A 16,190-nucleotide genomic window follows, 5' to 3' on the forward strand; every position below is an offset into this window, starting at 1 on the left:
TTCGTCACTTCATCAAAATATTATGTGGTTGATTAAATGTTATTATTGGTTTTGTTTGGGAACAACAGTCTTATTGTTTGTATACTTGGTTTTGGTACCATTGGGTTCGGGATTATAGTAATTAGAATTGGCAGTGTATTGACCTCCATTATAACCAATATTATTATTATTATTATTATTTGTACTGTTGCCATTGGCATTACCATTGTAATATTTTCCATTACCATTATTATTATTATTGTAATGATGAACATTATATCCATTACCTTTACCTTGACCAGTACTATTTTGTCTTGGCTTGTATTGAGACTTATGATTATTATCACCCGGTATTATAATATAAGGATTATTTAATAATCTTCTTTCTGTTTCTTTATCATAAGGAGGATTGGGTGGTATATGAGGACCATGAGGACCACCTCCCATTGATGCTGGTGGAACAGGATATCCATAATAACCGGGACCAGGAGGTAACATAGCATTATTTGGAGTATAAAAGTTGGTAGGATAAACTATTGGTACAGCTCCTGGTGATGGTGGGAAATATCCATTGGCAGGAACAAATGTTGGTGGTGACATTCCATTACCATAAGCCATTGGCATATGCATCGGTATATGAGATGCATTCATGTATGGGATGAATTTAGGAGGATTTATTTGATTGTACCTTTGATGACTATTATATCTATTATCGTTATTAACGAATTCATCATTAAATTCTTCACCGTCATCATCATCTTCTTCCTCTTCTTCTTCTTGGGCATCATCATCAGCTTCATCAAAGATTTGTTCTCTAACTTTCAAGTATAATGCTTCTTTAGAAGCTCTTTCTGATTCAATTTTAAAAGTTTCTGAAACTTCCGTTGGAGTACTTGTAACTGATGAATCGTCAGGAATTGGACTACTAATCTTAGAATCAATAGTATCTTGATGTTGAGACGTATCACTATTATCATCAGACACAGGTTTGGAGGGTTTATTTTTCTTCATGATTAACTTTGGTTTGATGATAGTAGAGTTATTGTTATAAGATTTGAATGATGGATTTGAAGGACTATGATTATGATGATTAATTTCAGTACCATTGCTATTAGTTTCATCTGGGACAAGATCAGATAATTTTTTAAATGAAACATCTTTATCATCACTCTTTTCAATCACTGACATGAAATCTTTATAATTGAATGCATCAGTTGGAGTAACTATTATTTCATTAAGGGTATTATTCCAATGTTGTAAATTATAATATTGACATAATTGGTGACTTAATAAACGATAGTATGAATTCTTAAGATAATTTGCTTTGATAGTGTATTGAGGTTTAGGTTGTTGTTGTTGTTTGTTATCTTCTTGTTCTTCTTCATTCCCCTCTTGATGTTGAGGATAGTCAAGTAATGCATCTTGTATGAATGATATAAGTTCTCTTTCAAGGTATAGTAAGTAAACACGTTCTAGTGGCTTAACTAAAGCTGATTTTATAGAACTAGGTAATTCTGACATTTTGATATAATGATTCCTCCTACTTCTACTTCCTCTTCTTCACCACTTGGTATGATTTAAATGGACACTTTTCACTATTTCCAAAAGTCACTTCAACAAGAAACAATTTAAACAATTCCGTGTATGACTCGTACAAAAATACGTTCCAAACTCGTGAACCAAGTCAAATAAAAAACTAGATAAAAAAAGATGCTAAAAAAGCACAGATCGATTCACACTGAAATAGCAATTCAAAGCAATATCAGCTTAACTATTCCAACCTTTGAATTATGAATAAAAATCGATTCTTTAACCAGTTTCAAATAGATTTTAAACTTTAAACAATTCCACTTTAATTTCAAAAATTTTCCGTTCCTTGTTTTGAAAAAGTTCACCATTTTGAGCATAACAAAACTACACACTCGTGTCCTGTATACAATAATGTATGAGAAATCAAAGGGCAAATTTAGGCAGCCAAATTGGATCTAGCCAACGACGGTATCAATACAGTTGACATCAAGATTGATCTGATAACAACTATCATAGTTAAAGGGATAGAATTCTAGTGTGTGTATTGACCATTTGGTAATTGATAACCAATGTCAAGTTCAGATGAAGTATGTATGATTGATTAATCGATTTATCAGTGGCGGAAAATTGATGATACTAACTGACAAATCAACCTTTTTAGATAAGAGCCAAACGATTAGCCCGATTGGCTGCATTAGGAAGTAATAGTAGTGGAACTGGAAGTGCTTCTTCTTCTTCTACCCCTACATTACAGAAAGAGGAATCGGAAGAATCAAAGAAATCACTGATTCCTCCAGTGTCTGTTGCAAAACCAAGTGAATCCCCACAAGTAAAGCAACAAGACGTACCCATCAAACCATCCACTCCAATCACTCCAAAAGAACCAGTGATTGAATTATCGGAAGAAGAACAAGTATCAAAATGGTTTAGTCAAGAATTAGAAGTGATATTTCAAGCTACCATTGATCCAACTCATAATACAAGAGGATTATTAATGTTATCAGGATTAGTATCAGACCTTGATGATGGACTTTTAAATGAAGATTCAATTGAACAAATCTATATGGAAATCTTATCTGAAGTTGGAATCCCAGCTCCTTATAAGACTACCTTGGAATATCTTTATAGTGTTTATCATAATGCATTCAGATCAAAAAGAATCTTACCTGTCAGATCTGCTTTATATGCTGCCAAAACTTCAATTTTAAATAAAATCATCAAATTTGCATCATCTTATGGTTTCATAGCATTCCAAGTTCCTGAAATGTTTTTGAATAATGATTTGGCCATATCAATCGATTTATTCATTAGAAGATCAGATGATTTAACTCCATTCTTAAGTGATATCGTTAATGCAGCTATTGAACAAGAATCATTATTAACATTTTTGAATATTTTCGTTCCATACATCAGTGCTAAACTTCATGGAATCAATATTAGTGATAGAGATTATGTTAATTATATTGCTATCTTTGAAAGTTTAGTTAATATCAAACCTGTGGCTGCCGTATTTTCTCAAATTGAAGGATTCCAACCTCCATCTGATAAACAATGTTTAGATTTTGAACATCGAACTTTATTAGGACCTTTATTAAGATTATCACCATTATTAGATAAAGTTGGTACTTATTATTTCACTGAAAATGTCAGTAATGTGGCTCCAACTCAAATTAATGGTATTTATGAATCCTTACAAAATGAATATAAAGTATTAATTGATAGATTATTTTATATCATTGATAAATTAATTCGTGGATCAGTTGAAACTCGTGAATCATTGATTGTTTGGTTTGCTCAATTGATTAATTTAAGTCATTTAAGAAGAGGGGGTCATGCTGATTTAAGTAAATTACCTTCGGATGGAATTATGCTTAATATTTCATTAATATTGATTAAATTAAGTATGCCATTTTTAGATTATCCAACATTTTCAAAAATTGATAAGATTGATGTTGATTTCTTTGCTAAAAGTAATTTAATTGATATTCATGATGAATCAAGAGTTAATTCTACTATTCAAGAAGCTGATGAATATTATAAATCAAGAAGTGAACAAAATGAAACTTTAACTGCTCCAAATTTCATTTCAAGTTGTTTTAATTTAACATTGGCATATGTACATTATGGTATGGGAGGGATTTATTTACATTATGATAGATTAAAGAGTCAAATTCGTCAATATGATGAACGTATTCAAATGATTCAACAAAATAGAACTCCACCTGGGGTTAATCCATCCATGGCAAGAATGTTACAAAGTCAATTACCAACCTTAACTAAAACCGCTAATGCTTTACAAATTACCAAACATACTATTCAAGCCATTTTCAGTTATAGACCATTACAATTAGAAATCTTTGATTTTATTGTTGGTTCAACTACATTTATAACTAAATTAATTGATCCTCATCATAAATATCCTCAAGTTAAATTAGAAATTCCAATTTATAATATCACTAGTGTATCCCAATTAGATGATCATGATTTTTTAAAGACTAAGACACCAGAACCATGGAAATATTATCCCGAATTCATCTTGGAAGGATTAATTAATTATTGTAAGTTTTCGACAAATTTCAGAGGATGTCCGTTAGTATCTAATTTTGAAAAATTACAATTATTTATCGAATTCACTACTATATTATTAAGATGTCCTGAATTATTAGGTAATCCACATATGAAAGCTAATTTGATTGAAGTATTATTCATTGGATCATTACCTATGCAAAATGGTGAACCAGGATTCATATCCCCCATATTCAATGGCAATAAATTAGTGATTAATAATATCTTATATTCATTATTAGATTTTTATGTTATGGTTGAGAAGACGGGAGCTTCATCACAATTCTATGATAAATTCAATAGTAGATATTATATATCTGTTATCTTAGAAGAATTATGGAAATATCCGATTTATAGAAATCAATTGACAGATTATTCGAAACATAATGTTGATTTCTTTATTCGATTCATTGCTAGAATGTTGAATGATACCACCTATTTATTAGATGAAACATTTAATGAATTGAATTTGATTCATGATTATCAACAAGAAATCAAAAACAGAGCTTCCAATGCGGAATATAGTGCCAATGAAGAATTAGGTAATGATGAAGAATTACAAGAGAAATTACAATCAAGTGAAAAGAAAGCTAAATCCTATATGGGATTATCGAATAAAACCATGGAATTATTTAAATTATTCACTAAGGAAGTACCACAAGGGTTTGTTCTTCCTGAGATTGTTGATAGATTAGCAGGAATGTTAGATTATAATTTATCAATTATGGTAGGACCAAAATGTACTCAATTAAAAGTTAGTAATCCTGAAAAGTATGATTTTGATCCTAAGAAGATTTTAAGTTATTTATGTGAGATTTATTATAATTTAAGTAAACAAGATAAATTCATGATTGCTGTGAGTAGAGATGGTAGATCATTTAATCTTGATTATTTCAAGAGAGCCAAAACTATATTAACTACCAAGACTTATATTGATATTCTGATTGTTAATGGGTTAGTTGATTTAGGTGAACGAGCTGAAAAACAACGATTATTTGAAGAGAATGAAGAATTAGAATTAGGTGATATTCCCGATGAATTCTTAGATCCATTAATGTATACACTTATGGAAGATCCTGTGAAATTACCAAGTTCAAAGATTAGTATTGATAGATCTACTATTAAAGCACATTTATTAAGTGATAGTACAGATCCATTTAATAGAGTTCCATTAAAATTAGAAGATGTATTGGATGATATTGAATTAAAGGAAAAGATTGAAGAATTTAAACGTCAAAAGAAGGCTCAAAAAAAAGTTGTTAAACTTGTTGATGGAGAAGATGTGATAATGGAATAGAAATAAATAGTTACATAAATTAAACACAAGAAGTTAATAAAACGTTAACATAGATATTTTATATTAAACAAGATATGCTATATATAACTAACATACATGGTGGAAGATTTGGAATGAGACTGTTTTGACTATTAAAAAAGGGTTTAAGCTTTAATAGCGAATTTTCTTTGTGGGAAAGCGATTCTTTGTTTTCTAGCTTTATCAGTTTCAGCTCTAGCTTCGAATTTAGTTAATCTTCTTCTAATAGCTCTAGTTTTTTTAGCTCTTAAATCTTTTGGTTGATATTTCTTACCAGCGTAAAAGGCTCTAACAGATTCTCTTTGGTTTAAGTTAATGATAGTTAAAACTTTAGCAATATTTTTTCTAACAGTGTGAATTCTTGGTAAGGTTGGTTTTTGTAATTTTTGAACTTTCAAGTTGGCTAATTCCTTTTTTAATTCAACCAATTGTAAATCTAATTGATCCTTAGATTTGGTTCTTAATTCATAAGTTCTGACACCGGCCTAAAGGTTAAAAGTTAGTATTTATGTTGTTTGTAAAAGTTTTGAGAATATTATGTAGATGAGATGGACAGAATTTATAGTGAAAATTTATGATTATAAAGTGGGTTGAAAGATGGATGTCTATGATGTCGATAAACGTATTGATTGGATTTGTTTGGTTCATGACTTCATTGGACTACTATGTAATGATATTTCTTGATGATTTCAAAGGGTGGTTGAATATTCGATTATATATGAAATTCTACTCAAGGTTTTCTAAGATCGTATAGATCTATCATGACACAACTTGGATGGATGAACTGATTCAAATGAACTGAATACAGATTAATGATTACTTTTAAAATGTTCTCTTCTTATGATCTGTTGATTCTATCTTGATATATTATACTGTTTAATTTGATGTTGATGAATTACATCTCTTTAATTAATGATTGATTCTGACTCTATTCTTCTCCTAATCTCTGGTCTCTTCATGACAATATACTCTAGTCGGACTATTCACATCCAGTCACTTGTATTCTATTCGATTATCACATACCATTTTTACTGATTTGAACTATAGTTAGATATCTAAATTAAAAAGACTTTTTAGTAATAAAAGAATTTTTTCAATTTTCAATACAATTTTTTTTTCTTCTTCTTCCTCTCTGGTCTCTGGTTCATACTTTTCCTCACAGCATTAACAAATTTGTTCATAGTTAATTTTTTTTGGCTTACTGTTTTGTGCGGAGGTATGGATGTTGTGGTAATATGCAGGTTTGGATGATGAAATGAGCATCACGTGCGAGTGGCTAGGGTTTCAACCCTGTTCCCGTTTAGCACTACAATTATCAATATACACAAAGTGTTAATTACTAGAATTATGTACAAAGGATTGATAATAACTATAAGATGGAAAGGGGTCGGTACAACTATGATTAATTATGATCGTTGAAACTAGATCGTATAGAATGTACTACCTGCTTATAGTCTACATGTATAGTAATTAATAGATATAAGTACATTGTTGTACTACCTACGTAATATGTCTATAAATCTTTGCAATCATTAGAACAGATAAATTAACTTTAACCACACTGTTTAACCATTCCTATTCATTATAATCTAATATTAACAATCCATATCTCGTGATCTACTCTAAATATAGTTACATTTCATCTCTATTTTAGTCTAGATATTCCCAGTTCGACATAATTTCATTCTTGTTTCTTTCTTAATTTGTAAATCAAAAAATTTATGTTAAAAAGTTGCAAAAATTATCTTAAAAGCCACAATTTATCTTACATATGGATCCAATTCAATCAAATCACCTTCACATCATTCTATTCTACTGTTACACACCAACTTAAATAATCAATAATGGATTTATCATGTATTTAATAAAAAGTAATAATAAAAAAGAGGTGTAATAATTATACTAAATAATAATAATAATAATAAGAGGAGCAGTTGTAAGAGACAAAATAATAATAAAACTAGAAGTAAAACTATACTAGAACAATAACAATATATATATAAAAAAAAAAGGATAAAGATATAGATTTATAGAGATAATAGATTATATATGATCTTTTATACCGTAAGTTGATTGATTAGGAGGTTTTTTTTTTTAGAATCAATTACGATATAAACGATAAACGAGTTAACTTAAACTTAAGTAGAATTCTTTAAGTTGGTTGATAACCATTCTAAACCTTCATATAAACCATCACCAGTTGTAGCACAAGTAGCTTGAATATACCAAGGTCTTTGTCTAATAGAATGTAATCCTAATTTTTCAGTTATTTCAGCAGCATTCATAGCATTTGGTAAATCTTGTTTATTAGCAAATACTAATAATAAAGCATCTCTTAATTCATCTTCATTTAACATTTGTTGTAATTCTTCTCTTGCTTCAGCAATACGATCTCTATCATTAGAATCAACTACAAAAATAATTCCTTGAGTATTTTGGAAATAATATCTCCATAAAGGTCTAATTTTATCTTGACCACCAACATCCCATACTGTGAAACTAATATTTTTATATTCTACAGTTTCAACATTAAAACCAATGGTTGGAATAGTTGTAACTATTTCACCTAATTTTAATTTATATAAAATAGTGGTTTTACCAGCGGCATCTAAACCAACCATTAAAATTCTCATTTCTTTGTTACCAAAGAGAGAAGTGAATAATTTTGAAAATGATAAACCCATGATGAATGATTAAGTTGTATGTTTTTTATATGTATATATATATGTGATTGGATGATAAATGTACAAAAATTTAAGTTATTAAATGAATGAATCTAATAAGAAAAACTTTATATGTAATATGCAAAGGGGGAGAATGATTATACTTGATAGGAAATGAAGTATAAAGATTGAATGATTAAGTGGGTTGGTATGAGTTAAAATCTAAAGACTATTGATGATCTAAGAAGTTAACTGATTGATTGATTGATTAGAGACAATTAAAGATACAACTAACGGACTGACGGATAGATTAGTTGAAATGATTGAAATTGAATGAAATCGATTGATTGATTGATTTATTGATTGGTGATCTAACTTTATACAAGTAAAACTGGAAACCAAAAAAAAGAAGACGACGACGTTAAATATAAAAAGGGGGATCTAATGAAATCGAATGAATCAAACTGGAATGTGATGGGTTTGATAATTGATTTGATTGAGGTACAGGGGTGGGGGTGGATTGGTTAAAGGATTGATTACCTGATATAGATATCTATAATTGATTGATTGATGGAAGAATCAAAAGGAAGAAGGAGGAAGAAGGAAGAAGTTATTTACAGCGTTTCAAATCCACTCAGAGTGTTGTGTTGTTTTAATTTTCTTTTTTGGTCGTTCGTTCGTTGAAAAAAAAAAAAAAAAAAAAAAAAGAGAGAGACGGCACTTTACACAAAATGAATTTCAAAAATAGTAACAAACAATCGTTAACATCAATCAGATTATTATAACCAATCAATGAAACAAGTGATCCATTATCATATCATGGAATGAAGTAATCAATATTCAACCGATATCTATCCCTTCAGTCCTTCCTTCCTTCCTTCCATCAACCATTATGTTCAAATCTAATGGTCATTATCTAAATCGGATCCATTTGTCGCAATTAAATTTAACCATCACACGCTCGTTAAACAAAGACAGACAGACAGACAAAAATAGATATGACAAATTCTTCTAACTTTAAACTGTATTTATGTTAACATATTAAGGTCAATGTCTCTCTGTATCCATATACTACATAGTCATATGGGGTAATATTGTCCAACTACACCATTATCATTTATCTAAACTTACCGACCCCTAAGTAATAATTAACTATTACACTGTATAATGATGATTTATGATAAAATTGCCACTGCCTCTTTTAAATTATCAAAATTGTGCTAAGGCGCGTTTCTTACATAAGCACCACTAACAAGATTACATAATCGACGGTTTAAGCCATCAAGTCAGATTTATCACATTTACCACATGTTATAGTCTAATTATATACTTTGATTATACTTTTTATTATATGATATGGTTTGGTATAAATAGATTATATGAATATATACATATGTATGACTTATCATAGTTAATTAGCATTAAAAAAAACTTTCTTTTCATTATTATTATCATTATTTATTATATCATTATTATATATGGTTTAGCAACATTTAGCAACATTTACCCAAACCTTTTATAGCAAATTAATCCCCCTTCTATAACACTCATTTGCATTAACCTATACTTGTTACTTCTTTTATTACTTACTTACCCACATTAGTAACACAATTGGAATATTTTTGTAAGGCTCTAATCAAAATCAGATAATTAACATCATAATTCTCCGGTTCCCAATAAATCTCCGTTAATCGAATATGCCAAGGTGGGAAATCTTGTAAATCTAAATTTGGTCCAAAATAAATTAATAAATCAGGTTCAGGTCCAACTAATTCAATCAATTCTTCATCAATTAAATCAATCGAAATATCTTGAATGGTTAATTCTTTATTAATTGCTAATTCACTCATGGTTTTAGTTAATTCTACTATGGTTGGTTTCCCATCAATTCTCGATAATAAATGAATTTGTAAATCAATCTCTGAATTAGATGTATTCTGAGGTCCAAATATAATTAAATTCTCATGAGGAATCTTTATGGAATAATTAGGTAAATTATTTAATCCAAAATATTTGGCTAAATTCTTAGATATTTTATAATTCAATTTAGTTAATAATGATTTATTAGTAATTAATTTCCCATTAAATTCATAGATTTGTAACACTGGTATACCACAACTTAAGGTCCAAGCCGTTAATTCACTAATTTGATTAATTAATCCATCAATTCCTCCCATTTCATCATCTTTATCCTTAAGATCAAGGATACAACTTAAAGTTTTAGGTAATTTATTTAATTTATTCACATCATCTCTAATTAATTGAGGTGAATTATTATGATGATAGATTAAAGTATAAAATTTAATAAAAAATTTCCGATAAATGGTTTGAAATTTCTTATAAATTGTAATCAAAATATAAATAAACAATAATAAAAAATGATAAATATAAAATTGAATCAATCCAAGCATTGATTCAGTTTGCTTTTTAGTTCTATCCTTTAATTTATTGACATTAAACAATTCATTAATCGTAATCATAATCATATGAATTAATCCATTATATCGAATCGAATTGGGTGGTTGATGTCCAAGTTTATCATCATCAACACTAGAATCAATCACATTGATTTCTTGACTGATATCATGCATCGAAGTATGAACATTCGCTTCTGATCTAACATGATCAGCTAACTTGGAAGTAGTCATCCCTTTTGAAGTTCTGAATCCTAGATAAATCCTCGTTGGCTGTAATATCAAATATAAATGTGCTGTAAAAAAAAATATTATCATCACTTTTTTTCTCTCTCCTTCCTCCCTTGTTAAAAACAGAAAATGACACCTGTGTATAATGTTATATACAGGTGAGAGTATATACAGGATATGATAATATCTATTACAGATTCAATCTAAGACTAAACCTACTTCTTGGTACCAAGTCTAAATAGGTATGATGAGCTTGGCAGTCTATAACAACATGTGAGTTGATCCCATCTCATGATCCAGAAACAACATAAACTATAAAGTTCAATTACAATTATAATTACATGAATGAATTAATAAATTTAGATGTTGCTTGATTTAACAAAGGTCACCTTATCTCTATAACTTAACAAATTTAGATCAAAAATAATTCTACTGATTCTTAGTTAAGGGTGAAATGATTAATGATTTAGTAGTGTGTCTGCTCAGAGTAAAACTCCCTTCTAATAATGATCATCATTGTCTAATTAAATTTTCGTGTTACATCTTACAACACAAGATCGTTACCCGTTTAATTGCATCATCACTGTCAGATTATACAGCCTTACCAATCTCATCAATGCCATCGCTAACGCTTTCTTTCTTTACAGCCAATCAAGATTAGAAAGGTTTATGAATCGTTTTGTCTGTTGCGTTCCAATTACAGTTTACATTTAAAATAAAAAAGAGTTATATGCTTTAAAAATAAAATGCAAAGACAATTTTCTTATAATTTTATTTTTATTTTTATTTTATTTTCATTTTTGTCTCTTTTTTGTCTTAGTTTAGATTCTCCCCACTTTTTTTTTTTGATTTTTACCTGTTTTTGTCGTTTTTTTTTTTTTTGTCTTTTATGGGGTAAAAATAAAAAAAAAAAAGAAAATAAAAAAATAATTTAATTTTAATTTTTAATTAAATTTAAATTATCTATCCCATTCCATGGAACGAGGTATTATAATATATCACTGGCTGGAACCGACTTTTAAACCTTAAAATCCATCAAAGAATTAAGTCATATATTCCATCATTATCTCCCTCTGTAAATCTTCTTTGATCATCTTGATTTGTAAGCTCAACCGTCCAAATTGTATATCTACAATTGACTATTACTGATAATTTGCTGACACTCTTTCTCGTAGTGATCTGACAATAAGTTATTTTGGTAGAGAAATACGAAGATGATTTTTTTTTTAGTTTATCAGACATTAATTTTTATATTATATTAAAAAGGTGACAGACTTTTTTTTTTCTTTCTTTTTTGCTGTTACTTTTTTTTTTTTTTTTTTTTTTAATTTTTTTAATTTTTTTTTTGGTTAAAAGGAAAATTGAAAGTAAAAACTAAAATCTACCAACCCTCTTTAAACAGTAATATCACTACATCTGTCCTTTCCAAAACACCATCAACCTCATCCCAAGTCTCGACTTAGTCAGTTATCAACAACATCAACCTAACAAACCGTACTAAGGTTCTAACTTCACACTTCATAGTTAATCATCTTCATCTCCTTTAACTCGGAAACTCACTCACTCAACCTATAAATCAACCAATCCTGTTTAATCAACTCACATTTACTTCCCTCCCTCCTGTGCATATTTATTCATCTTCAGTTCACTTCAGTTCACTTCATCCCTTCTATTTACTTTCCCCTATCTAGACATTTTCTTTAATCCTTAAATCATTCATAATCCAGATCGATCCAATTTCCACGTTTTATATCACTCAAAATACCCCTCCTCTGTCCGCCTTCCCTTTCATTTCATCATTAACATAGCATATATCAATACATACTCAAAATGTGGCAAATACTAGAAGGTCTACTATACGATAACACCATAGAAGAAGAACATTATAGGAAAATCCGACAGAAATCATCCTCGAAATCAGCTGTAATCGTTGGTTTAGTAGCAGCTGTTGGTGGGTTCCTTTACGGATATGATACAGGTTTAATTAATGATTTATTAGAAATGCAATATGTCTATGAAAACTTCCCCTCCAATCATCAATCATTCTCATCTCATGAAAGAGCATTAATAACTGCCATTTTATCATTAGGTACTTTTGTAGGTGCTTTAATCGCCCCTTTAATTTCAGATAATTATGGTAGAAAATTCTCCATTATTATAAGTTCAGGTATCATATTTAATGTAGGGAATATCTTACAAATTGCTTCAAGTCATGTATTATTATTATGTATCGGTAGAGGTGTATCAGGTATAGCCGTCGGCATATTATCTGCTATTGTACCATTATATCAAGCTGAAGCATCACCCAAATGGGTTAGAGGTTCCGTTGTGTTCACTTATCAATGGGCTATCACTTGGGGTTTATTAATCGCAAGTGCTGTATGTCAAGGAACAAGAAAAATGTTAAATTCAGGTTCTTATCGTATCCCAATAGGATTACAATTCTTATGGGCATTAATTTTATATTGTGGTATGTTATTCTTACCTGAATCACCTCGTTATTACGTCCAAAAGAATGATATTCAAAAGGCGCTAGATAGTCTATCAAAATTAAGAAGATTACCTCCCGATGATGCCGATTTAATTGAAGAATTGGTTGAAATTAAAGCTAATTATGATTATGAATTATCTTATGGAAAAACAACCCTTTTGGATTGTTTTAGAAATGGTGGTGGTAGACATAAACAAATCTTAAGAATGTTTACCGGTATTGGGGTTCAAGTATTTCAACAATGTTCAGGTATAAATTTTATTTTCTATTATGGTGTAAATTTCTTTTCAAGTACTGGTATAAAAAATTCTTATATCATGTCATTCATAACATATCTTGTCAATACCATATTTACAATTCCAGGGATTATATTAGTCGATACCATTGGTAGGCGGCAGTTATTATTCTGGGGTGGATTAGGAATGACAGCATCAAACTTCATCATTGCCATAACTGGTGTAACTATATCATCAAGAGAAACAGCATCCATATTAAGTATATCGTTCTCATGTGTATTCATTGCATTCTTTGCTAGTTCATGGGGTGGTTGTACTTGGGCTCTTTGTTCTGATATTTATGGTATAAGTATTAGACAAAAGGCTATTTCCATCACTACTGCCACTAATTGGATTGTTAATTTCGTGTTTGCTTATATCACTCCATATTTGATTGATACTGGTAAACACACTGCCGCTATTGGGAATAAGATTTTCTTTATTTGGGGTGGATGTAATTTTCTCGGTACAATGTTTGTTTATTTCACCGTTTATGAAACTAAAGGGTTAAAGTTAGAAGAAATTGATTTTATGTATGCTCATTGTAGTAATGCTCGTGAATCAATTGAATTTAAATCTACCAAGATTGATTATGCCAAATTAGATGCTGATTATAATTTAATTCCAACATCTCCAAATAATTCCACTATTAATTCCACTTCAAGTTCACCTCCTGATGAAGATTTAAGTAATGAAAAAAGTAGTTATAATAACGTTCATCAGCGTCATCATGGAAATGGTAATGATGACGAAGATCCACCCACTGGAACAGCCACGGGTAATGCTAATAATTTGACTATAATTCCTTATAATAATATCATTTCACCTTCATTATCATCAGATTCGGAATTATCATCATCCGAATCATTATTATCTCAAAATCATAATCTTCATGGTCGTCGTCGTAGAGATAGTACTACTGCCAATAGAAATAATAGTTCATCTAAAAAATCTTCAATTTCGTCATCGACTGGCACCAATGATTATCAAACATATCTTGAAAGTCTTAAAAGTCAATATAATTCATATACTCCTCCACCACCATCAACTCAACCAGTTCAAGCTCATTTAACTAATCAAGCTTCTACATCTGGCATCAAACATAATTCAATGTTAAGTCATACTACCAATACTAATAATTCCATCTCCAATAGTTCTAAAATTTTCACTGAAAAAGATTTAAGAAGTTTGAATGATGAATATAATTTAATTATGAAACATAATTCGAATCCAACCAGTATTAGTAACATTCCTACCAATATAACACATATAACATCAGGGGCAAGTGGACCCACCGGTACCAGTTTGAATAGAACTGGTAGTTTGGATGGATCAGGTACAGAATCAACCACGATTATAGCGACGCCATTTTTCAATCAACCACCTGATTCCGATTCTGATGATGATTCTGAAGGTATTGTTGAAGAAGATGAACTTGAAGATGATTGAGATTAAGTTCATCGTTTCTTCATTGTCCCAAACAACTTCATATAAAACACTAATTCAATATATTTTTTTTTTCAATTCTGCAAATGTTTTTCAAAGTTTAAAAACCCTCAAAATTATTTTTCAATTCACACTATAACAAACATATTCTAATATAGATATGTATGTTATGTTTTATTTATTTTAACTTATAAGGACAATCAAAAAGACATTAGAACGAGAGAAAATGAAATAACTCGTTGACCGTATCATCCAAATCAGAATCTCCATCAAATAATAATAATAACATTAATAATACTATTACTGATTCATAAGAACAACAAAAGGAACAGGAGCAAGGAGTAGCTCTTGATAAGATGGTGTAGTATATATTTCTATTTATATTGTATACAACTATGTACGAATTAATACAAAAACCAAAATATATATTTCCTGGTGAATTTAAAGGTCAAATAACCATCTTATTGTACCTGAAAAGATTGATCTGACAATCCTACATGGTAGCGCGTTTGACTATGAGACACGACTATGTTTTTTTTGTGGAGAATAAATCATCAGTTATATGTTTTGCCACAAATGACCATTGCAAATCAGTTAATTATACCAAGTTAAAGATAAGAAACATGTCGGAGAAAGCCAATGTGGATAAATATGCCATCAATGAGTCCATAAGACAAGGGAAGACCTTACTTGTTAAACATTTAATCGATACCGATCCCAAATTATTATTATTAAAGGATGAAGATGAGCGAACTCCATTACATTGGGCATGTTCGATGAATAATTTAGAACTAGTGGAATATATTCTAAAACCAAGACCTACGATTAAATCCATTGATATCGATGATATGGTTGATTTAAGTGAATGGACCCCATTACATATCACCGCATCGGTAGGGAATCCCGAAATATTTGATCAATTAATGAAATTTGAACCTGATGTGAATCAAGTTACTAATATGGGGACTACATGTTTACATTTAGCCATTAGTAAGAATCATTATGATTTAGTTAAGAAATTGATTGAAGATTATAAATGTTCATGTCGAATTAAAGATAAAAGAGGGTTTAGTCCATTACATCGGGCTGCTTCGATAGGATCACAACCAATTGTGAAGTTATTAGTAGAGAAGGGGAAAGTGAATGTGAATGGGAAAGATAATGAAGGTTGGACTGCGTTGCATCATGCATTGGCCGAAGGTCATGGGGATGTAGGAGTATTGTTGGTGACATTAGGTGCTGATGTTACGATTGAAAATAGCGATGGTGAAACAGCCATAC

At 29.9% G+C, this 16,190-nt stretch overlaps 6 protein-coding genes across 6 annotated transcripts; 2 read left to right on the plus strand and 4 right to left on the minus strand. All coding sequences in view use genetic code 12, as the record gives it.

The window, feature by feature from the left end:
- Positions 1-42: 42 nt before the first annotated feature.
- FGR44 (Fgr44p) lies at positions 43-1,500 on the minus strand (the record flags this gene model as incomplete). The annotated part of the gene is made up of 1 exon (XM_064908065.1): positions 43-1,500. The coding sequence occupies one exon, from the start codon at positions 1,498-1,500 to the stop codon at positions 43-45; it is 1,458 nt and encodes a 485-aa protein (XP_064762403.1).
- A 289-nt stretch (positions 1,501-1,789) lies between these two features.
- On the plus strand, positions 1,790-5,667 carry DFJ63DRAFT_103319 (ubiquitin-ubiquitin ligase). The gene is made up of 2 exons (XM_064903168.1): positions 1,790-2,096; positions 2,171-5,667. The coding sequence occupies exons 1-2, from the start codon at positions 2,079-2,081 to the stop codon at positions 5,369-5,371; spliced, it is 3,219 nt and encodes a 1,072-aa protein (XP_064762404.1). The 5' UTR covers positions 1,790-2,078; the 3' UTR covers positions 5,372-5,667.
- RPL35 (60S ribosomal protein uL29) lies at positions 5,404-6,497 on the minus strand. The gene is made up of 2 exons (XM_064906917.1): positions 6,413-6,497; positions 5,404-5,874 (listed from the first exon to the last, which is right to left on the minus strand). The coding sequence occupies exons 1-2, from the start codon at positions 6,413-6,415 to the stop codon at positions 5,515-5,517; spliced, it is 363 nt and encodes a 120-aa protein (XP_064762405.1). The 5' UTR covers positions 6,416-6,497; the 3' UTR covers positions 5,404-5,514.
- Positions 6,498-7,220: 723 nt separating this feature from the next.
- ARF2 (Arf family GTPase) lies at positions 7,221-8,348 on the minus strand. Its single transcript, XM_064903165.1, has one exon. The coding sequence runs from the start codon at positions 8,071-8,073 to the stop codon at positions 7,528-7,530; it is 546 nt and encodes a 181-aa protein (XP_064762406.1). The 5' UTR covers positions 8,074-8,348; the 3' UTR covers positions 7,221-7,527.
- A 1,290-nt stretch (positions 8,349-9,638) lies between these two features.
- On the minus strand, positions 9,639-10,700 carry DFJ63DRAFT_312405 (ditrans,polycis-polyprenyl diphosphate synthase; the record flags this gene model as incomplete). The annotated part of the gene is made up of 1 exon (XM_064905962.1): positions 9,639-10,700. The coding sequence occupies one exon, from the start codon at positions 10,698-10,700 to the stop codon at positions 9,639-9,641; it is 1,062 nt and encodes a 353-aa protein (XP_064762407.1).
- Positions 10,701-12,041: 1,341 nt separating this feature from the next.
- On the plus strand, positions 12,042-15,346 carry HGT4 (glucose sensor). The gene has a single exon (XM_064906918.1). The coding sequence runs from the start codon at positions 12,528-12,530 to the stop codon at positions 14,910-14,912; it is 2,385 nt and encodes a 794-aa protein (XP_064762408.1). The 5' UTR covers positions 12,042-12,527; the 3' UTR covers positions 14,913-15,346.
- Positions 15,347-16,190: the final 844 nt, after the last annotated feature.

The sequence above is a fragment of the Scheffersomyces coipomensis genome (genome assembly GCF_036884675.1).
Source record: "Scheffersomyces coipomensis strain NRRL Y-17651 chromosome Unknown DFJ63scaffold_3, whole genome shotgun sequence".
NCBI classification, from domain to species: domain Eukaryota; kingdom Fungi; phylum Ascomycota; class Pichiomycetes; order Serinales; family Debaryomycetaceae; genus Scheffersomyces; species Scheffersomyces coipomensis.